At 55.2% G+C, this 22,189-nt stretch overlaps 1 protein-coding gene across 3 annotated transcripts in view; it reads right to left on the bottom strand.

Annotated features, from left to right (window-relative positions):
- Positions 1-22,189, bottom strand: part of XXYLT1 (xyloside xylosyltransferase 1) — a 38,400-nt gene that overhangs the window by 15,336 nt on the left and 875 nt on the right. Inside the window, exons 1-3 of one of the 3 annotated variants that reach the window (XM_075158397.1) lie at positions 21,311-21,492; positions 16,313-16,460; positions 1,227-1,359 (exon numbers count right to left, since the gene is read on the bottom strand). In XM_075158397.1, coding sequence (XP_075014498.1) covers positions 1,227-1,359; positions 16,313-16,403 — 224 coding nt within the window. In that variant the 5' untranslated portion in view covers positions 16,404-16,460; positions 21,311-21,492. Of the gene's footprint in view, positions 1-1,226; positions 1,360-16,312; positions 16,461-18,905; positions 18,970-21,310; positions 21,493-22,189 lie in introns of those variants that run through there. The other 2 variants (XM_075158395.1, XM_075158394.1) reach the window with 2 other exon arrangements.

Here is a 22,189-nt window from a genome sequence, read left to right as displayed (position 1 = left end):
CCATTAGGATTAGCAAATCTAGCCAAGCCATCTCAAATGCTCAAACTCTGCTTAGCTGAGAAGCCATTAAGGCATCCTGAGTTGATGATCTGATTCACCCTGGACTAAAACAAAACCTAGGTTCATCCTTGGAACAATGCAGGCTAAACTAAACCAATTTCTTTAAGCACCAGCCTGGAAGCCCACTGGTGGCCTGTGAGTGGGAAAAGTGGGGCCACCCGCTGGTGCACACCTCCCACTGCTAGCTGCCACCACAGTTGGCACCAGCTGGCGGACCGAGGGTCTGAAAAGCAAGTGACCATGCGGCTATCCGCATGCTTGCAAGCCTAGGGCACCAACAGAGTTGCCCACTCGGTCTTTCCTGGGGGAATATTTCTTCAACAGAAGGTGCACCGACCCAGAACCTCACTGTTGCCCAAACTCAACTCCTACTCTCTGCCTACAGGGAAATGAAGCAACCACCAAATGCTACCGACCAACGGGCACTGGAAGACACATCTCTCCACTGTGTTGGTCATTTTAGACATTTCCCAAAAGATTTCTCACATCAGCAGAAGATGGGGTTCACACCTCCTGCAGGCAAACTATTGGTTGGGAGAAGGCAGACTGATCTGCTTAAACCTCAAGCCAGGGGGATTCCCCAAATGCTGGGTCAGATATTGGGTGGAGAGCAAAAAGGAAAGCTAGACAGCAGGACACAAGGCAACCGCACTGCACAGAGCGAGTCTTCAGGCGGTGCTGACCATGTTTTCCTCTTTGTCGGACTAACACGATGCACGAGTACAGCTGAAACGCACTGGCCCCAGGTCCACCTGGGCTAGGAAAATGTTGCTCCTGCTTGGGCAGAGTGGCGATATTCACAGCCAAAACCTCTGAGCCCCGACGTAGAAACTGATGCTCCAGAATGCAATCAGCGCACCTCAGCAGGGATGGCTGAGCAAACACACCTCTAGCGGATGTCCTATAACCTAGGTATGGATTTTGGCACTGACGACCAGGAACTTGGTTCTGGAAGCCTTGTGACGGTGCGTGAGAACAAGGAAACCACAGCGACACTGTACACTTTGTTCATACCAACCTACAAGTTTCAGATTAAGTTCCCCTGCAGGGATTAAAGCGGGGAGCTGCTTCCCCCTAGATTTTCTTCCAAAGACTGACCTGAACTGAAGAGAAGACAGGCCAGCTGCCCGCTGCCCACCCCCTTCCCCACAGGGAGGGGGCTGTACCTGTACACTGGCTGCATTTCCCTGGCAATCCCGATGACTGCTCCCTCCGGGAAGTTGTCGAACTCATCAAACAGGTCTTGGATGTTGGTCTTGTACTTCAGGTCCAAGTCTACCTGGATGATCTGTGTTATTTCTGAAAGCACAAAGAGGAAAAATGAGCTATACAAGACAAAATCATAACCAGTGATTACCAACGGTGACATGATGAATTAAACCCAACGAGGATTTGGTGCAATCAGCTCCGTGGGCAAGACTTGGCTGATTCAGGGCAAACACAATGCAGCTGCAATCTCTACATAAAGCCACCAACCTTCAACCATCACGACAGCATTTACCATGGTGCATTTTAGGCATAATTTACTTTGGAAACCATTTTTGGTGACCTGCTGCTTCTACCCAGTCCCTCCTTCCATCCAGGAGACCGGTTTTCCATATGACTGACAAAAGCAAGAGGTAGCTCCAACCCAGCTTCCCCCTTTCTGGAAGTGCTTCTGCAGGAGCAGCCACACAAAACCCCACGCTCACCTTAAGTACTTCTGGGAAAAGCTACCAACTCCATGAGTGTTTCCCAGCTTCAGCCCCCACAGCATCCCTGGCTCAAAGCATCAGAGCAATTCCCGCCACGGACAACATCGATAATGCAGTCAGCCACATGGCACCATCAGTCACACCTGCACAAGCTCATTAGCTGCCAGAGGCCGGACACGGGCTTCCCCGAGGGCAGAGATTACAGCGCCCTGCCTGCACAAAACCGCCCGTGGTCTGTGGCAGCCTGGAAAACTTCATTATGGCCAGTGTCAGAGACAAGGAGGGTCGTGCAGACATGGAAGCATCTTCCACTTGCAGTGGGAAAGCCGAACGTGAGGAGAGGCTGGAGGACATCATTATCATGGCCAGGCCTGAGCTCATTAACAGGATCAGGCCCCTGCCTGCATTTGTCATAGTCTCCTCTGCAGCACACAGGACTGCTTGATGGAGATGTTGCTTGGGAGAGGGTGCAGGAGATGTCATCAAGACTGCTTGTCCCGGGCAGATGTGGGGATGTTGTTTGGACTGCAGCAGGCCAAGTGGAAAGCAGCAAATGCAAATGCTACGAGAGATCGGACCATCCCACGGGTTCCCCCAGCCCTGGGCAAAGCCATGGTCATCTTCTGGCCAGTCAAGCTCAGCCCTGCTCGGGGACCGGGACAGCGAGCGGAGCCGAGCCATCCCCCGTGGCGTTATGTAATGCCAACGCTATTTATATGTGTTACAAAAGCCAAGAGCAAATTGGCCGGGTTGCTTAGCACTTGGCACTAATTGGATTAAAAAGACTGTGACAACCTGTTTCGGCCCCCACTCGTCATGCACAGGTGCCGTTACAGCTTTCTGCAGGCTGGATGTGCGTGTCACCACCACTTTCACAGCAATTAGCGAACAAGGCCCTCATCCTCCCTCCTGCCCAGTACTTGCAGGAGGACAAGCCCAGCCTGCCCTCGCCCTCTGCTGCCTGCACCCTCGGTGGCTACGGGCAGGGCTCCCCACCGGGCTGGCGTTTCTGCGGTGCTGCCCACGCTCCAGCCTTCACACCACGGTGGTTCCCCCCCTCGCCCCACCGTGCTCGGGACAGGCTGCTGGCTGCCCCCGCTCTGCTGAGAGCCGGAGGCAATCGCCCTTTTCTCAGCCCCCAAAGCCACCGTTGGGACTAGAGACACGGGGACGCTGGGAGCAGCCGGGCATGGGCAGCTATCCTCCAGCACAGAAACGCAGCTTTGCCATTTCAAATGCGTACATCACTTGGTGTTTGTGTTTCAAGGAGACACTGGGCTGTACAGCAGCTCTGAATTTTTTGCAGATCCTGCACTAATCCAGGGCTCTTGGCAATTGGTTGTATCTACCACACTGTCCTCATTTAAGAAGGAAAAAGCCCTGTGAGGTTAAGTAAGAAATATACTGCTTACTCTGCAAAGCATCCAAGCAGAAATATAAATCAAGGAGAAATAGTATCTAAGCTACAACCCAGGCTGTATCTCAATTTATTTTTTTAACATCCATCACTCTCTATCTGCTAAAGGGAAAGGCCACATCCCTTCAGCCGGCAGTACAGCAATCCCCAGGCCTGCCTAGTATTTACCACCACCATAATCCTCTGTTTGCAGAGATTTAAAACCCAGGCGTAGTAATTCACTACAGGCTAAAGCAGGTCTTGACCTGAAAGCAATTTCCCTCAGCCTTTCTAACTGCCTTAGAAATCTCCAGTGCAACTCAAGCGGATGAATAGGCAGAGCGGAGGATTTCTGCAACGGGGAAGGAGACATGTATCCCAAATACCCCAAACCTCCCCAGACCACAGCGGTGCAAAATCCCAAATCCTTAACGCCACTGCACTTGAGAGTATCCAGACTGGTCACAAAACTCCAGGGTGAGGGACCCAGACCTCTTGCACGAGCTCAGCCCGAGCAAAAGAGGGTGGGAGCCTGCGCCCTGCAAGGCGCTGCAGAGGACAGGGAGAGGGGCTGGGGTTCCCGGGAGGATCCCGGCACAGCTCACCCCGGTGCACAGCAGCCTTCCGACGCCTCATCAGGTTTCAATTAAATCAACTGCCAGGCACGTCATCCAATTGTTCTCTACAATTACAGATGAGCACTAACTGCAATTAATCACAGTGGAGAATGAAAGCTGAGCTCGGGGGAAGCTCTAATCCCAGCCCTGCCTGCCCCAGCACTAGCACCCCACACTGGTCCCACGCTGGGCTGGCAGAGCCCCCCAGGAAAAACTCACTAACAAATTAAGACACAGAGAGCAAAAAGTACTTTTCCTCTTTTTTTTTTTTTTTTTTTTTTGAAGCATGAACTGCAACACTGAGACAAAAATGAGCATGGGTGACATTAAGCGCAGCTTTGCCAGATGCAGCTTGCATGGATAGATTAATGGCCAAGCTGCCTGTGACTGGCAAGGGGCCAGGCACTAATATTTATGATTTATCATGCTCTTTTGCTCTTTTACCAAGCGCTTTGTCCTGGCTGTCATGTGGGGATGGAGGAATCGCGTGCTCTCTTAGGCACAAACAGCTTGGAGGGGTCCAGCTGGAAATGTGGGAAAAGCCTGAGAGTGTTTTGCTCGGCAAGCAAGTTTTCTAACTTTGCCATATTTTACCCTCCACACCATTTAACTCCAGCTCTTCCAGCCACGGTGCGTAAAGGGGAATTACACCACTCAAAGCGGAGGTGATCTTTATGGCACAGGCTGGCCCCGTTTAATGCTCCTAATGTTCTACTGCAGCCTCCTACCAGCAGCCACAGCAGGGCTGCTCTCCGGGCTCGGCTCAAACCCTCCCTCCAGCGCGTCCAGAGGAGAAAGACGAGCTTCAGGGATGCGCGATCCTGCAGCAGAGTCTGCGGCGCTGGAAACCAGGAGAGAAAGCCACCACCAGTGCCCAAGCTGCCTTGCACCGGGGCTCAGCCGCCGAAGAGAGAATCAAGGTTATCCCACAGCAGGACTCCAGAGAGGTGCCGGCGCAGACCCCCTCTCGGGCAGGCGCTCCCTCCTTCCCCCAAGGGCCTCAGCCCAGCAAGGGGGCACAGGCAGGCGGAGGTCACTTCCCTGTGTCCTGCTGCCCAGCATCCCCTGCCAGGACCCGGCAGAGCTATGCCGGCAGGCACCCCAGATGTGTGCCAAGGGGCCCGGCGGGTTGTCTGGATGCTCTGAGCGGTGCCCAGGAGCACCTCTGGCAGGGGGAAACTTCTGCAGCCAGTCTGATGGCCCTTCCCAGGAGGCACCAGCCCCACAGCCTGCCCCGTGGCACAGCGGGGACAGAGCGGGACGGGAGCAGGCGGGCGCGCAGTGAGCCGGACCACCCCACTGACCCGTGGTGCCAGCCTTGGAAGCAAATTGCTCTTCTCAGAAGAGTTGGGCGGGAGCGGGAGCGGCAGCGGAGGGGCACAGGGAGGAGAAGCACTGCTTTGGCTGACCCAGCCAGGGCTCTGGGGATGCTGCGCAGCAAGCAACCCTGCAGCAGCTATTACCCCTCCAGCCCTTCTTGACCCGCAGCCACTGTTCGGAGCAGCTTGAGGATGGGCAGCCTTGAGCCTGCCTGTAGGCTAGGACTACTTTCCCCTAGCCTGAGTTGAGGGGATGGCCTGCAAGAGATCCAAGTAGTGGATTTAAAACTACAGGAAAGTGGATGGATGATGGATGGAGGGTCAGAAGAAGAGGAGACGCAAAGGCAGGAGCCTGCACAGAGCCTGGGGGAAGCTGCCAAGCACGTAAGCCTGTGGGCACAACTCCCTTGGCTGCTCTGGGAACGCCAGCTGCCGGCTAGAAACCTGGTGGGGGCAAAGGAGATCCCCTTCTCGGCTATTTGCCTTTTCCTGCTCCAGCGCCTTTGCCACCAGCGAGTCGCTGCCTCCCTGGCACTGCAGGCAGCCAGGGCAGAGGCAGGCAGCACCAGCGGCGTGCACTCCCCATGGCGTGGACGATGCTGACACCCTCCATGCACAGTCGGGCCATCCACAGGTCACCTAGTGATGGCCAAAAGTAGTCTCTGCAGTACAACATGCGATTTGAGAAGCTCCTACGTGAGCTACAAAGCTCTGGGATACAAGGCACCCCTTGAGCCCAGGGTGGCTCACCAACCGTGCATTGGGCTCTAATAGTTAGACAGGCAGAAAAGCAAGACCCTGCAGCCCCGCAGCCTGGCCTCTGCCGGCAGCACAGGCTATTCTGCAGGCAAACTCATTTACACGCATCCCAACAACCTTCTCTGTACGAGGGTTGCTACCCTGGCAAAGCCGAGCCCCGATGGCAGGCGCAGGGCTGGGGCGTAAGTGCTGGCCTCGGCTCCAAACCCTCTTCTTCCGTACAAACCACGCCAGATCTGGGGCAGAGGGATGCCACCACCGGCGGCTGCCGTCACTCTGCGGAGAGGGGAAAGGAGTGAAAGTAATAACAACTTGTGTCCAGGAACAAATAGTGAAACGGAAAGCTGCCATCACAACGCAAAAGGCAGAAGCTGTCCAGCAAATGGCATGGTCTTAATTACTGTTAATTGAGCAGTGGTTTAACAGCTTTAGACTGGAAGAAGCAAGAATTGAAACCTCCTGGAGGTGGTGTAGCTCTCCGGCCCATTGACAGGCTCATGTTGGCATGAGCTCAGCTCCCTCCTCAGAGTACAAAATCATGCCTGCAGCTGGTCTGGCAGCGGAACCGCTGGAGGGAGTGGTGGGATGGCAGGAGGGGACAGGCCACTGCCCTGCCAGGCTGCACCGCTCCCAAACCTCAGACCACTCCCGAGGCAGACGCCTGTCATCAGTGCTGGTGGCGATTTTGCTCTGCTCCCACCGTCTTCTGCACCGGGGTCTCTACCTGTCTGAGCAAACCTGCTTTTAAGGACCCAAGCATGCCGGTGCACCACGCCGAGGAGAGACTCCTCCGACATGTATCAGATGGGAGCACCCCGATCTCCCTGTGCCTCCTCTGCACCACAGCAGGGTGTTGCAGGGCTGCAGCCGGGGGTCCTGGGAAGAGCCAGGAGGTGGCTGCGCATTTTGCCACTTGATTTGAACTGTCAGAAGGATGAGGGCCAGGCAGCCCAGGCACTCTGAGTTGGGGTCAGCGGGGCTGGAGGGCTCAGGTCTGCTGGTCTGCAAATGCTGGGCACACCTGGACAGCTTCCCTTCCACCTCCCTCCATCACTTTGAGTTTGGCTCTGACTACCAATGATTTTTTTTTAGCTGTTCCCATCACACCAGGGGGACGTCCCAAGGAAACCAGGAGCTGTGAAGGACCAACAGCAACTTTCGGATCACTGCCCTAGGCAATAAACCTCCTGGAGCAGGGCAGCAGCAGCCCCTGCTCCAGCAGGCAGCGTGCCTGCCGGCAGCAATGTGCGGCTCTGCAAAGCCGCCCGCGCTGGCTGCGAAACCAGGATCCTCCGCCCTCGCTGGCTCAGGGGGACGCGTGGCCAAGAAAAACACCACTCCCACAGCCGGCACCAAGGCCAGGCGTGGGCACAGGGCAGCCAACAGGCTCCGGAGGGTCCCTGTGCAACCCGGAGGGTGCTGCCCAGCAGAAGCAGCCAACTGCCCCCGAAAGCCTGAGCTGCAGCGGGGAGTGGAGCACAAGTGCAGCTGCAGTGCTGGGCAGCAATGCCAGCACCACGACAAGCCCAGCGTGGATATGCATCGTTTATTTACACAAATGCACTGGGTTCTCCATCCTGCCCTTCGTTAGAGGCTCCCTGTGTTTGGCTCGCCCCCCCGCGCTGCTGGCTGCCTCCGGCCGCTCTCCCTCCTGCTGTCAGCAGGGCTGTGAGCAGCTTCCTCTCCGGCTGTGTGCTCCCCCTGCCAGGCCCTATTTTCTCCACAGATAAAGTCTCCCCCTCTGCTTCCAGGATTAATCACCACTGCCCGCGCAGCTGACCCCAACACCACCGGAGAGCCTCGCCCAGAGGAAGGCAGCCAAGGCAGGGGCATGCACACGTGTGTGCAAGCACGACACGCTCTGCAGAACTCGCTGCCAGCACATCAGTGACTGTGGGGGGCTGCAGTCCCCCTCCCCAGGACCTGGTGCTGCTCCGGAGCCCACCCTCCCAAGAGAAGACGAACCTACAAAGCCCTGCACCAGCGGGGCTTGCCAAGGTGCAGACAGCTCACCTTCCAGCTGCCCGGTTAAACGCAGGTCCTTGCCTCTGCCATGCAGCCAAGGGTCCCCTCTGCTCCCTGGAGCAGCCTAGCAGCCCCCCTCCCCATCAAGCAGCCTCCCCTCCCTGCAGACAGGGTGCCGGGGGGGGCAGGAGGCGAGGGGGGACGTGCCCAAGCACCCCGGCCACTAACCACACTGCGACGCAGGTTTCTGCAGCACCGATTAAGCACCCGGCAGAGCAGAGCAGCGGCTTCTGCACAGCAATTCCAGCCCATCAGCTAATTAAAAAATGCCTGACAGAGACAGATGACAAATCATCACTACTACCCATGCAGGGCAGGCACCTGGGTGAGCTCAGGGGTCCGGTGCAGCAGCGACGGCCCTGGGTGCTGATGGCAGCATCACTTTGCTCGCCTTGCTCACACCCCGCAGCCACCTCCAGAAGGATGGGGAAGACTCGGCAGGAGATGGATGCGTTTTGTTCCAGGAAATTATTTTTTCCTGTGCATCCAAGTGTCTCCTTGTAATCCATCAAGGTCTGAGGGACTAATATTTAACCGTCCTCAACACCTTGGCTCTTAACCGGACTCCAAGGCAGAGACATCGCTGAGCACGTGACAGCTTTCAGGATGGAGCTGTAAGTGCTGCTTGCTATGTATTTAATATACGGTGTCACTGGGGGAGGAGTGTGAAGACACTTTTTGGAGCTGGAGGAAGAGCAGCAGAAAACCTTATAATCAGACAAAATAAGGTTTAATTCCAGGTTGCCATAAATTACAAAGCAGTGCAGATGGAAAGCTGTGAAGTAACAACCGGGTGAGACAGAAAGGGAAACCAAAAAGAGATACAGGAAAATAAATGCATTAAGGTAGATGATCTCACATCCCGATTAACTGCACATGGTGGGGGAAGGGGCTGCACGGCTGCAGGCAGATTTTGCCCTTGTTTCTTCTTGCTAAGCTCTAATGAGCTACGGCAGAGTGGGGAGCAAGGCCATGGGGGAGAGCCGCCCCGGCATCAACGCCGGGTGACCCCCAGCAGCTTCCACCCTTTGGGGACGGGGGAGCAGGGCTGGCTGGGGAGTGGGAGGGCAGCACCCACCCGCAGCACCGAGACTCGGCCGTTCCGCGAGGAGGGGCGAAACAGCCGCATGCGCCTGCCCCGGCCTGACAGATCTAGGACATCCAAAAATAATCAATGGTGGCACCGCAGCGAGGGGCAGCCAGCGGAAACGATGAGAAGAGACACTATCCCCGGGGGCTGCGGGTTGCACCGGCCCCCAATGGCGGTGGTGCCGCGGGGAAGGGGCCTCTGCCGTGCCGAAGCTCCTGGGGGGCTGCCAGGCACCTGCCAGGCAGCATCCACATCCCCCTCATCGCGGCAGCCCTTCCCGACGGCTCCTCCGCAGCAGGGCTGGGGCCGAGACGCTCTCTTGCCAGGAGAGGCACGTCCTGGAGGCAGCTGGATGGGGTTAGCATCTCATTTCGCAGGTGAGGACCCCCCTACAAGGCCACAGCCTCCAGCGTTTACCTGGGGTGGGCTTATTTAGCTGTTGCCTGCTCCCAAAAAGCACAATGAAAACAACTCCCTCAGCACAACAGGCTCACCCCAGCAAGGAACAATGGCTGGCACCGCTCTCCCTATTGCTCACAAATCCATCCTCCAGCCTCTTCTCTTTTCTGCGCAGGATCTGACACGAGTGAGCGCAGCCCAGAGACAGGCTGGGGAAGGAATCTGGCTGGTTTTCACATGGCTGTGGCGTGAAGCAGGGAGGGAGGTTACGAGAGCACACCAGAAACTATTAACAGTCCCTCCATCCCTGTAAAGATGGAAACATTTTTGCCAGAAAATAAACCCTTCAGCTACTGCAGCATCCCGTGGGAACTGCGGCTTGGGAGCATGTGGGTCTGGGGCCATCTCCCACAACTCCACCACAGACCCCAATTTTCTGTGCCTCTTCACAACATCTCCACTTCGATAATGCAGGATCAGGCCTGGAGCATCTGGGACACAGGCGCTCTCCTCCTAGCACTCTCCCAACCCGCTGCATTTCTGCGTACTCCCGATGTGGTGGGGCCCAGTGACAATGGCAACGCTCAGCCAGCAGGAAGGGATCATGAGTGACGCACTCTCAAAATGCTCATTTATTACAATGTAAGTCACTGAATTTTGTGGGTAGCTGCACCACGCACCAGGAATTGCTCTGCAGCTGACAGGAGGAAGAAGAGGCGGTGGTGCTCCCCCATCTCCCTCTGCCGGCCTCCACCTTACAGACCTCTGATGCACATTTCTTTGTTCACAGTGTGACACAGGATTAATGCACTGTAACTCACCGCACACCGGTGCTGCTGAGGGGAAACATCACGTGCAGTCACCTGGCACCCCGGGGCAAACAGAGCCCGACCCAGGCAGTCCCGCATTATGGATTTGAATGTTGCAGCTGCAATGGCAAACCCTCATGCACGCACACCTACAAATTTCTATTTTCCCAAATGCAACAGATCACGTTTTCAGGACGCTGCCTGTCTGCTTTTAGACGCGCACTAGCAGAAGACAGCTACTTGTCAAGGTGCTGTTCCAGCAAACAGACTATTTTCCTGATACCTCTGCTTAACACATTCCCCCCGGCGCCCAGGCTCTCCACAGCCAGCAGCAGGAGTGCCCCGGCTGCCTGGCCTCGGCCCAGGCAAGCTGCCCTGAGAAGGCAGAGCACAGCTCATCGGTCGCTCCAACACATCTCCCTGGCCTTTGCCCTCCCTCCAGCTCCGCTCGGTGGGAAAGGCGTAAGCTGATGCTCACAGAGGCCACTGTCTCTGGGCCGGGACTCCCAGAGCAAGCAAAGGCTGATATCAGTTTCATAGGAGACCAAGCCGGAGCCAGCAGCTGGAGCCTGCTGCAAGCAGCACCAAATCCCAAGCGGCCTGGGACTCGGTCATTAACAGGCAAACATCATTATAATTTAGTCTATGCTTAATAATCAGTACAGCCGTTGATAATGAGCTGGATAAAATACCCTGTTCAGAGCCTGAGGCCAGGGAGACCACTGGACCTCCCGTTTGATCCCAGTGTGTCGCAGCTATTAAGTCCAGACACCCATTATGAAGCTGATGGCACAGCTCCCTGTCGGTGGCCGCTTCCCTGGACACGGTGCTGCTTATTCACCTGCAACAGCCGGCCGCGCTTCCCCCCACCACGCACAGCCGTGTCCCCCCCGACGCACTCCTGCACAGCTTGCAGCTCGGGGAGATCCCAAAGCGGAGGCGGTGTCTATCAGACAGCAGCTTGCAATGATTTCCTCTTCCATGAGGCAGCTCAGCATCTACAACACGCCACGGCAAGAAACTCCACGGATCACCGCACCTGTGTGAATAGCCACTGCGCTCTCTGTTTTAAACCTGCCTCTCACCAACTTTGATGCCCCTCAGTTCTTGTACAAACATCTGCCTTGCATGGCTCGTGGCTTCATGGACCGCACCATAACCCCCTCAGCCAGCCCTCTCCCAGAGCGGAGGGTCCCGGTCAGACAGGTTCGTCCTGTACAGAAGCCACTGCTCTTCTCTGAACCTCTTCCAGGTTTTTCCTAACAGACCATGTTGATGCGACATAAATTTCAGCAATACCTAATGATTAGTTCTCCTTCCTTGTAGCTCCTCATCTTTGCTTAGTCACACAGAAACTCACCCACTTCTCCCACTGCTGCTTAGTTCCCTCATGAGCCCCTGATGAGTAACCTTATCAAATGTACCTGCAGACCAAGCTCCTGAGTTTTCAGTCAGCAAGTCCCCAGGTGTGTCTTCACAGTAGAGTACTGCCCAGCTCCTACTTCTCTTATCCATCGCCTCTCATAAGCACTGCAACCAGTGGTCTTAATAATTTAGTCGTATCTCACCCTACCGATTTCAATAGTGATAATTATGTCAAGTATTTCCTCACCAAATATTTTCTCCCAAACATTTTCCAACATGTCCACTTTCTTACTCCAATTCCTAACACCAGAATAAACCAGACAGGGAATTGGCTCTCTTCCCCTTCTCGGTCCCATGCTTTCAAAGTATTTAAAACAGGCTGAGGGTGAACTGAACAGCATTTGCCTCTCTCCCTGGCTGTTAGCTAGACACCTTCTGATGGCTCTCGCTGTCTGCTCGCAGAGCCTTCTGCACATGGGTCATCTCTGGGATGCAGCAGGCATCAAAGCAGAAGAGAGGCTGGGCACGAGACGTAATTATCCTGCTGAGCTGCTTTCCTGGAGATCTCCAAGCCTAAGTTTATATATATGCTTGTCAGAGATCCCGTTAGTGGAATTAAACATTGCAGTCACATGCCATCCTGCTCTGCACTCTTCCCTCCACCACCCGTGTGAAGACATAGAGCCGCGCTAGCACTAGCAAGGATCCATCCTCGCCGGCGCCCCCTCTCCAGGCAGACATCCCAGCCGTGGCTCTGCTCAGCTGCATCCCGCCAGCTTCGGGGGAGCAGAGCCACGCTCCTCTCCCTGCCCACCCAGAGCAGTACCAGGATTAACGAGTCAGTGCTTCGCCAGTGCCTGAAAGACGCAGCATGCTGCACGAGGGCTAACCTCGCACACGGCAGAGCCCAGGGGCCCCTGCACCCTGTGCTCATCTCCCACCCTTCATCAGGGCTTCTGCCTTCACGCTGGGTCGGTCAGTGGGAGAGAAAACCCCAAGAGCTCCCCTACACGCTGCCAGGTGGGGAGGAGGAGACCACGTTCAGAGACGATGCTACCCCCCAGGAAGACTGCCAGCTGGTCTTACCAGCCAGGAAACCTTGCTGCCTACAATTTGTCAAGTATCTTCAATCAAGTTCTGTTAAATACCCTCACTCCATACGAGGCATGGTACCTCCAGCCAGGCTTCAGAGATTCCCCTGAGCTAACGGACTCCACTCCTCTGTCCAAGTTGGCAGAGATAAGCCACAAAGCTGCTTCTCTGTCCTGTCCCATTTTCCCTCTGCTCCTTCTCTTCTCCCACAGGGTCATCCCGCTGCAGCACGGTCAGCAAAACCAACGGAGTCAAACACCAACAGCAGTTTTCAAAGCTCTGCCCAAACTGCTGGATGCTGATGTCTCTCCCTCAGCCCACCAGCTGCTGAGGACACACAGTTGCTAAACTAATTCTCCCTGAAAACTACCTGACTTGGGCCAAGGATGGGGCCCACAGCTACCCCTGGCCGCCCCTCTGCCACCCCATCTCCTCCTCCCCTCGCCCATGGCATCAGGAGTCTGTCCCGCGATCTTGCCTGCCAGGCAGACCTGCCCAGACATTACTTCTTCACGTATCCGTAAGTAGGGTGATAAAAAGCTTGCTGGGTCCTCTGAAGTTACACAACTAAAATGACAAGTAATTAGAGGGATCGAAGCCAGCTGGGAAGTGAGAGGCCACATTTGGATTGGCATACTGAAAAGGAAAGTAAAAAAGTCCGAGTCCTTGTCCTCCCTTCCCCTCCTAGCAAGTCCCAGGACCATCTCATGCTGGCATTGTCCTCATCCTGGCAGCTCCTCGCAAGCCTGAACCCTGCTCGTCCTCTCTCTGTGTAACTTTCCCATTACTTCTCCCTTGCAAAATCATTGCGATGCATCAAGCCCTCCTCCAGCTCCTCAGGCCTGGCCACATCGCATTAAAACAGGATTTATGAGCCTCAAGCACAGACAAGAGTTATGCAGTCTGCACTTCTGCACGCTGCATACCAAGTCCCCAGCTGGTTTAAATCAGAATAACTCCACTGATGTAAGACATTTAGGGCAAGAGAGTTCCATGATTTACACCAGCTGAGAAGCTGTTATATTATAGTTTGGCAGATGCAGGTTTTAGATCTGAAGTTTTTTGGACCAGGATCCCAAGCAGCAGCAAAAGACAGAGCAGTTGAGTGGCAAAACCCATTTATTCTCAGTGCAATATGCACGCAGCCAGCACGTGTTCCACAAGTCTTTTTTCTTGAAAAAAAAAACCAACCTGGTGTTCAGTTTTGAGTGCCATCAGTCTGCAAAGTCAGTGCCCCGGCACCACCCCAAGGCTCCAAACAAATCACCAAGTCATGATACTACAGAAATGCCTCCCTTCAAAAAATAATAAATTTGGGAAACTAAAGCCAGGCAACTTTAATGCAAAGGTCACTAGCTATTGAAAAATACCTATGGACCGATTAACACAAATGCAAACAAACATACAAGAGAGCTTAACATTCAGATCAGGGCCTTCGTTTCTGCTGGAGGATGCTTAAGCTTCCAATCAAATCTGGCTTCCACAAAAAAATGGTGCTAACACTATGGAGCCAGATGTGCCTGCAAAGGTGCACGGAAAGTTGCAGCGTTCAGGGCAGATGAAATGGCACAGAAATGCACCAGGGAAAACGCTAATACTGCCTAAAAAGGAAGGTTCAGTCCTTTCTCCTTCTCCTTAGCAAAGTGGCTTCTTCACGCCAGTAGAGGCTGGTTTGTCAGAACCAGGAGAGCAGCAGGAGCCCAGTGCCATTCCCACGCCACCCGCAAGCCTGCAAGCGGGCAGCGGAGCTGCAGCCTTCGCTGCTGCCTCCCGTCCGGTGCCGGCTGTGCATCGGGAAGCAGGGAAGGGGCCAGGGAGCCCTGCCAGCCCCATAAATCTCCAGGCACCCAGCACAGTAAATCTGACCTCCCTTGCAAGGGAAATATAAATCAGCTTTACTAGCAGCTTCTGAAACAAAAACTAAGCTCATGAAACTGTAAAAATGCCTCTTTAAACATCCTGTGCCCCGAACAGACCATTGAAAGCCCCGTCAGGCTGAGGGACAGCAAACAAGCTTTCCAAGAGATGAGGCAACCGGCGGGTTGATGAACTGAGAAAAGGCATTTCAGACTGAGCAGCTTCTTGCTGGCAGGCAGCACGACACAGATATCTTTAGCACATGGTAAAGGCAGGGTAGGGAATCAACAAGTGAATTAGCCAGCATTAATACCGTCATTTGTATTCAGCGTACTTCAAAGCGCTCGCAATGCAGACATCACCAGACCAAAAAAAAAAATTACCCAAGTCTAATGGAGAGCAAAGTAGAGCTCATTTGCTGGAGACGACAGAGTAATGATTGGCAGGGGTCGGATGGGACCCTTGGGGCCACCTTGCCCCACAGCCCCGGGGAGGGGACGAAGCAGGCCACCTCCCTGCCTGCTCTTCCCTAATGCCTGCCTGCCCAAATTAAAACACCACTGCCCCACCGCTTAACGAGCTAGTGTGGGATGGCTGTGCCCCCCAGACAGGGCATGTCCAGAGGAAGCTTCACGAACCAGTGCAGAGGCAGGAGCTACTGGGCAGAGCCAAACTGGGACAGGGCTCAGCAGGGGCACAGGGGAGTCGCGCCCACTCACGTCCCAGCAAGAGTAATACTGCGCCTGAGATCCACGGCAGGAAGTCTGCAGGGAATATTATGGCTGGGCAGAGGCTCCAGATGCTGAGGAAGCTGCCGGTGCTGGCGGTGCTCGCCATGGGAACAGCTATTTCAGCAACACACGCGTCTGGGAACGGCCCACCACCGCATGCCATCCTCAAGCAGCTTCCAGAGGCTGGTCACCTCCGCCCAGGGCAGGGGTACGGCCAGGCAGGACCCCGGGGCTCCCTGCCGCCACTGCCCACCCGCAGCCTGCCGCGGCACTGGGAGGGCACGTGGCCAGCGGCTGGCCCAGGAGAGGATGCTGCCCTCACCGCTGCGTCAGGCCAGCGGGGAAGCTGGCAGGGAGAGCCCAAGGACCAGCACTGGGAAGGGACAGACAGGGCTGACGGAGCTCTGGGGAAGGGGTTCGGAGCCCAGGGATGCAACACCCTCCTCGTGTGACCGGTCCAAGGCTAGAGAGCATGCCGGTCCCAGGAGAAGCACCCGTGCACAGCCGGGGAAGGAAAACATGGCACCAACTGAGCCAAGACCTCTTTGCCAGCTGCCTCGTTTTCCTGCAGATTTATTGTTGTTCCCGCACTCAATAACAGCAGAGCAAAGGCACAATAAGGAAACTTAAGTGATCAGTGGCTGCTAATCAGCAAAGCTTTCCAAGAGCTCACCGAAGCCAAGAGGAAAGGCTCGACAACCGCTCTCTGCTGACGCTTGCTAGCGCACAGCCAGGCAGCTGTGCCACGAACATGCGGCACCTCTTTCTGCTGACACCCATGGGGAAGGGGACTGTAAACGCACACAGGGCAAGCCCACTTGCTCCTGTCTCGCCTCTCCTACCGTCTCAGGGCACAAGGGCAGGGCCAGCTGGCATGGATAACCTCCCGCCACTCACGCCAGCACAGACCTGGATGTAGGCAGTCTTGGACCGAAGGGTCCATCACTCTGCAGGAAGGAGCAGAACCCCAGGAGCCCACCCCAAAAGTTTGTTAGCTTTCTCTGTATTTCAAATAGCACTGGATAACATCTCCGAGCAGAAGAAAAAGAGAGCCTGTGTGGCCGGAGGCAGTTGCTGCAGCAGCTCAGCAGAGGCTTACCTTTGGGCATGATGCGATGCATTGCAACCGACAAGAAGAAGATCGAGTCACTGTAGTAGGTCCCCGTTCCAGCGCTGAAGTGTTTCTGCATGGCTTCGACGATTGGAAACAGCTTTTCCGTCAGCTCGTTCACATCATGGACTATTACCTAGGAGAGACACCAGAAACAGCACTCGGCCACCGCCTCTGGGGACTGGCCCAGCACTGGCAGCCTTTGCTCAGCCTGCACCAGCACGGGGCGAGGCGGGGGAGGTTGTTAAAGCACAGATACTGCTGGTGGGCACTGCAGCTGCACAAAGGGACCCAACTGCCCCGGTGCCTGCAGGTCCCCCTGCCATGAGAGCCAGCTAAGTGCGGCAGGGAAAGGAGGGAAGGATTTTTACAGCCATTTTTCATAACTGTGAGATGGGCAGAGACTCGAATCCACTCACACAATCAAGCATGTTCAGTGTTCTGTGGTTTTTTTCTGGTCTGTTCCCACTGCCTAATGCAACCACGTATCTGGTCTCCCATATGGAGTCCATCAGAAGAGGTGACTGTTCACTCCAGGCTCTGGCATCCTGCCGCTTTGAGGCAAGCCAGACCACGTCACTTACCCTGAGGACCAAGACTTGCTCCCTGCTACGGGGGCAGGCTGCGACAGCGCCAGGGACACAGCCTGGATTTCCTGAACCTCAGCCCGGCATGGAGGCAAGCTCCGCAGCACGTCCTGCCAGAGCTGGAGGGGGAAAGGGAGGACGGGTCACAGCATGCCGATGAAAATCCAAACATCAGCAGTTACAGCAGAGCTGAGCATCTTCTCTAAATGTAGCTCAGCCCACTTGTGCTGGAGCTTTGCTCGTGCTCAGCCAGCCATGCTCTGCACTCCTCAGCCCTGCTGGAGCCCATGCACCTGCACCGGCCCTGGCACGCCTGCGCAGGTCGTGCTATGGGCCAGAAACAGGAGCAACTGCAAATGTACTTTGTCAGCTACTGAAATTTTACAAGCTTACAATTAATTTTGGTCAAAGTCCGACGAACAGGAACTTTCATGCAGCCTGATGCTCGTTATACACACAGAAGGATGCAGGTCACTGAATCACGCAAAATAACAGAAGAGATTTTCCGGATAATTAAGACAGACAAGGGACACGACCCCAGTGCGGATAAGGGGGAGTGCAGGAACTCGAGTGTGGAGACTTGAGGTCACGCCGCCTTCTTCAGGGCAGGGAAAGCAGGAAGAGCCCAGCAGGAACTGAAGGTCGGTGAGGACACGACTTTGCAGCAGTACTTGAATTTTGGAAAGGGGAGCTTATACACCTTGCTTGAGGGATAGAGACACTTCCTTAAGCTTTCAGCAGGGAACTCAACCCTATGATCTCCACAGGTCCCTTCCAAACTAAACTATTCAGCAGTTCTATGGTTTCACTCCTTTTTCCTCTAAAACTTCATCTGCTTTAGAGCAAGGAGCCCTGCACTATATACTTAAACATACAAGACAGAGCATTTGCTTTTTTTAAACCTAAACCAAGTCAAGCGTTTCAGAGGAAAAGGCAGCTCTGGAGCCTGAGCTGGTGCAATGACCGTCCTCTCTATGGGATGCACAAGGGGCTGCTTTGACGCCCAGCAAGGCTGGCACAGAGACAGAGGCAGTGACTGATCTGGAGCTTCTTCCTCCCACACTTTCTTGCAGAAAACATTACCCAGATCAAAGTGCTCTCGTGCCAGAGCAGAGCTCGCTGGAGGCAGGGAGTCGCTCGTGGGTCCCGCGGTATGCCGAACAAGGCAAGATGATGGGCCCATCCTGACCCCGGGCACGGCGGCCGAGCCCACAGTGGGGTTCTGCTAGAGGATAGTCACAGCAGAATCCCCATGGCCCCCTCCTGCAGAGGGCACCCCAAACACCCGCCCTCGGCCAAGGGCTCGATGCTGGCCCTTGTCATCGGCCGGGCGCTGTACGAGAGCCATTGCGCAGGCTCTGCGGCCAGCGCGTCCCTCGGCGGGGCGGCCACGCTGCTGGTGTCCCGGCTGCTGGGCTTGGGGCCAAGCGCCTGCAGGAGGACGGCAGGAAAGACACAGAACAACATGTACCAGAAACGTGCATTGGGAGAGCTCATCAGCAGCCACACCTGGCTTTGGATAGCACAGCATACATAATCCTTCCCCGAGACACCGCAGGGGAGGAAACTCCGTTACCAGGAACGTTATGGCAGCATCTCGCCCCAGCCCTGCCAAGATGCGCGGCCGGCTTCGCCATCACGGTTAGCACCAGCAGCGCTGCAGGAACAAGCAGGAGAGCGGCATGGCTGCGGGGAGCAGATCGGCAGCACCAAGCACCAACCAAACACAGCAAAACACCGCTCCTCTCCAGGTGTACAGGCACTGACCACCTGTGCACAGAGCTGAGCACCACCAGCACTGGGATGCACGATGCTCTGCTCCCAGCCCAGCTCGGTAGGGGCAGCTTCAGGGTCTGGCTGGACTGGAGAAGCATGGAGGAGAAATACAGCATCTGCAACCGCCCTTCTGAGCCAGCACAGGCAGCCTGAGGTCTGCACAGCACATAGGAAACAGCTGAGCAGGGGGGAAAAAAAGTCAAACCAATTCCAGTCACCTCTGAAATGAGCAGTGCCAAGCACCAGTGGACAAAAATCATGGGAAAAATACTCCTGAAACTCCAGACGCAGCATCATCCACCTTCCCTCCCCTGCCAAAGAAAACAGGAAAATTCGTGTCTTTTGACCACCCTTCGGTTAGGCACTTCTGCAAAGCAAACTCCTGAGCAGCTGAATCTTCCTTCCGCAGCCACAGGCTGGCCAGCCTCTCCAGGACTGCAAGGGCTTCTCCTCTCCGCACTGCTGACTTTAGCACAGCTTGTTGATCTGCTGCTAATTTTGTACTTTGTTATTTATTTGTGTAGCAGCTTTCAGTAAATCCCCATAGCTAAATCCGACCATGTTTGCTGAGGACATTAAGAAAAGTAAGTTCTGGGGGTTTCCTGTCCAAGCACAGTTTTATAAACACATGTCCCGCACTGAGAAAAGATCCTTTCAATTTATTCACCAGAAAAAAAAGTAAGCACGGGGTCATGGCAGCTCAGTTACATTCACCCCAGAATGTCTTTGCACAGCACCAGACCCGCAGAGGAGTCAGCGTTTGGCAGCATCCTCCGCGGGGCTGATCTAAACAAGCAACCAGGAAGAGCAACGAGCAGAGCGCGTAGTTAATTTTATTTTCAGAGGGGAACGGAATAAATAAGCGATATGAATCAGCACAAGGAGTCAGAGCACACAGCCCAGAGTTGCAGGAAACAGGACGAGTCAGGGCCCTTTGTAAGCACAGTACTGGCTGCTGAGACATGCCCAGGCTCGCTCCCGGGCACTTCCCGCTCACCGGGAAGCCAGCGAGGCTGCAGAGATCACCCTGCAGCCCATGGGACAGGACAAGCTCTCTGCAACTGCGAGCAACTGCCCTGGTAAAAGCCCAGCAGAACCTCTGCAAGCCAGGGCTTGGAGCACAAGGCACGGGCAGGAAGGCTCCATGCCGGCACCCGGCCAGGGCCTGGCAAGTCCTTCCTCCAGCACTGCTGCTCTCAGGTGCTTCCCGGCCAACTTCCTCAATCTTCGCCGATCTCCACCCCATGCCAAAAAGCCACGCAGGCACCACACTGCAGAGCACCAGCTCCATCTGCCGCTCGCCGTCGGCATCCTGTGCTCCCAGCTCTACATCTGGGACACATCTGTACAGGCACTGTGGGACCGGTGACGCCATGTCACGACTGCCCCATGACTGGGACAGCCCAGGTCTGCCCTGCCCTGCCTGGCAGGGAGGGTCGGGTGCCTAAGCTGCTCCCACCCACCCCACCGTGGTGAATCCCAAAGCCCCTCTGCTCTCACCCTCCACGTGCTGCCCTGGCAGGTTGCAGCCAGCTGCTTCAGTCTCCAGGAGATTTTGGAAGTTCCTGAATTTGCTTAGAGAGAGACGAGAGCTGGCCCATGACGTTCCCCAAGGGCTGGGATCCAGGTCTGATTCCTGGGCTTCACTCTAACAGAGGACCCAACTGATCCTGGCTCTGCTGGGAGGGGAGGGCAAGGACAGCTCCAAAAGCAGAGCCCGAATCATATCCTCATGAAGAAAAAGTGAAGTTCAGGGTTTTTATCAGTCCTGCCTCGGCAGCTCAACCTGCCCTCTGAGCACTTCATCAAGCCTTGTCTCTCGGCCTGCTTTAGGACAACAGCATAAGAACCAGGAGAGTGTTCTAGGGACACCAAGAGAACCAGGAAGGGAGAGGTCTCAGGATGGAGATGGGTTACTGCTGGAGCTACCTGAGCATCAGGATCAACCACCTTCAACGTTTTAGCAGCACCAAAGTCCAAGTTAGGGTGATGTTTCCTGCTGATAAAGAGGAGGAATGGGGTGGGCTACAGCAAGAATAAAGAGGCGCTGTCACCTCTGATGTACCAGAAACTGGTGCAGTCTTAGGGGCAAGGCTGTGTGCTTAAGAAGCAGGCAACAGCCTCTGCTCTGTAGGAACTCTACCTAAAAACAGGTAAGTGGATAGATCTGAAGTATACTGCCAACCACAGGCTAGCTAATGAAACCAGGATACGTCAGGCTCTGCCAGGAGAGAGGGAAGAAGCTGTCCTACTGAGTAGATCCCGGTGAGATCCCACCTGAGCCCTCCAGACCATGCTTACACCCAAGAGATCAGTTCTGGCGCAAGACCTACTCACCACGCTGTGAGCCAGGCTTTACTATGAGTCCACAAGCACCTACAGACAGAGGCCCAACCTGCACCAGACACATCACTGCATGCCCCCACCTCCTGCAACATTCAAATCAGAAGCCTCCGTCCCCCTGCAGAAGCAGTGCTGGCAAGGCTGCCTGCAGAGGAATTTGGTTTCTGAGAAGAGCATTCAGCAGTGAGGCAGCCACACGCACAGAGGGGTGTCTGCAAAGGATCTGCAAGCCATGGTGGCCCAGGAGTCCTCCCACTCCAGGGGACACAATACCACAAACCTGAGCTAGGCTGTCGCACTGCACATTTGCACTGCACCATCACGGGGCACCGCTAGTCCACCCTGCTGCGGCATGGAGGAATCCTCCTGAAGGTAGCTGTGCACATCCCCTCCAGACAGCGGAGCACTGCCGGCACGGTGCAGGCTACCCACCACGGACACGTGACCTGACTGAGCCCAGCACTAGTAAAGTGCTGTTTAAGAAAAAGGAGAGGTGGAATTATTTACCAACAAGTGATCTGTATGAACAACATTAAGGTTACATCTCTAGTTTCATCTCAGCAGAGTTCAGCTAATATTCAATACCTGAAAGATGAGAAACGAAAAGTTACAGCAGAAGTGGAGGACACTTCCAAGCAATACTCTGCAGCAGCACCTCAGGACAGAAGAGTCCAGTTACCTGGAGTCTCTGAGCTTCACGCTCCTCCGGTTTTCAGACACCTGTTTAACGTGAAGGAAAGCCTGATTTTGCATGGACTGCACTGACTACATTTTTGGGAAGCAGAACTGTTTCTCTGGCAGGTAGCAGGATGAACATTAGCATGTGGAAGCACTCCAACCTTTGCAGGCTCTCCATTCCCTTTTTGAAGAGCCACTAGCAGCAAGGTGACAGCCTTTTCTGATCACGGTCCCGCAGAACCACTCGGGAAGCCACCTACACACAAGCACACGTGGTCCTTGTGCCGAGACGCTGAACCGGGGCTAACAACAGGGTCTCTAGAAGAGGAGCAGCATTGCTCAGAGCAACTGCTCTTCTCCGGCAGAAGTGGTTTGCCAGAGGTGTTCCCGGGCCGCGCACCACCCACTCCTGGGTAAGATAATCACTGAGCTGCCCAGCAGGCAGCAGCAGGGCCTCAGCTCACACAGAACCAGCCCTTCA

This window comes from Calonectris borealis, chromosome 9 (assembly GCF_964195595.1).
Source record: "Calonectris borealis chromosome 9, bCalBor7.hap1.2, whole genome shotgun sequence".
NCBI lineage: Eukaryota > Metazoa > Chordata > Aves > Procellariiformes > Procellariidae > Calonectris > Calonectris borealis.
Note: the sequence above shows the minus strand (reverse complement) of the source record. Positions and strands in the feature narration are given on the sequence as shown.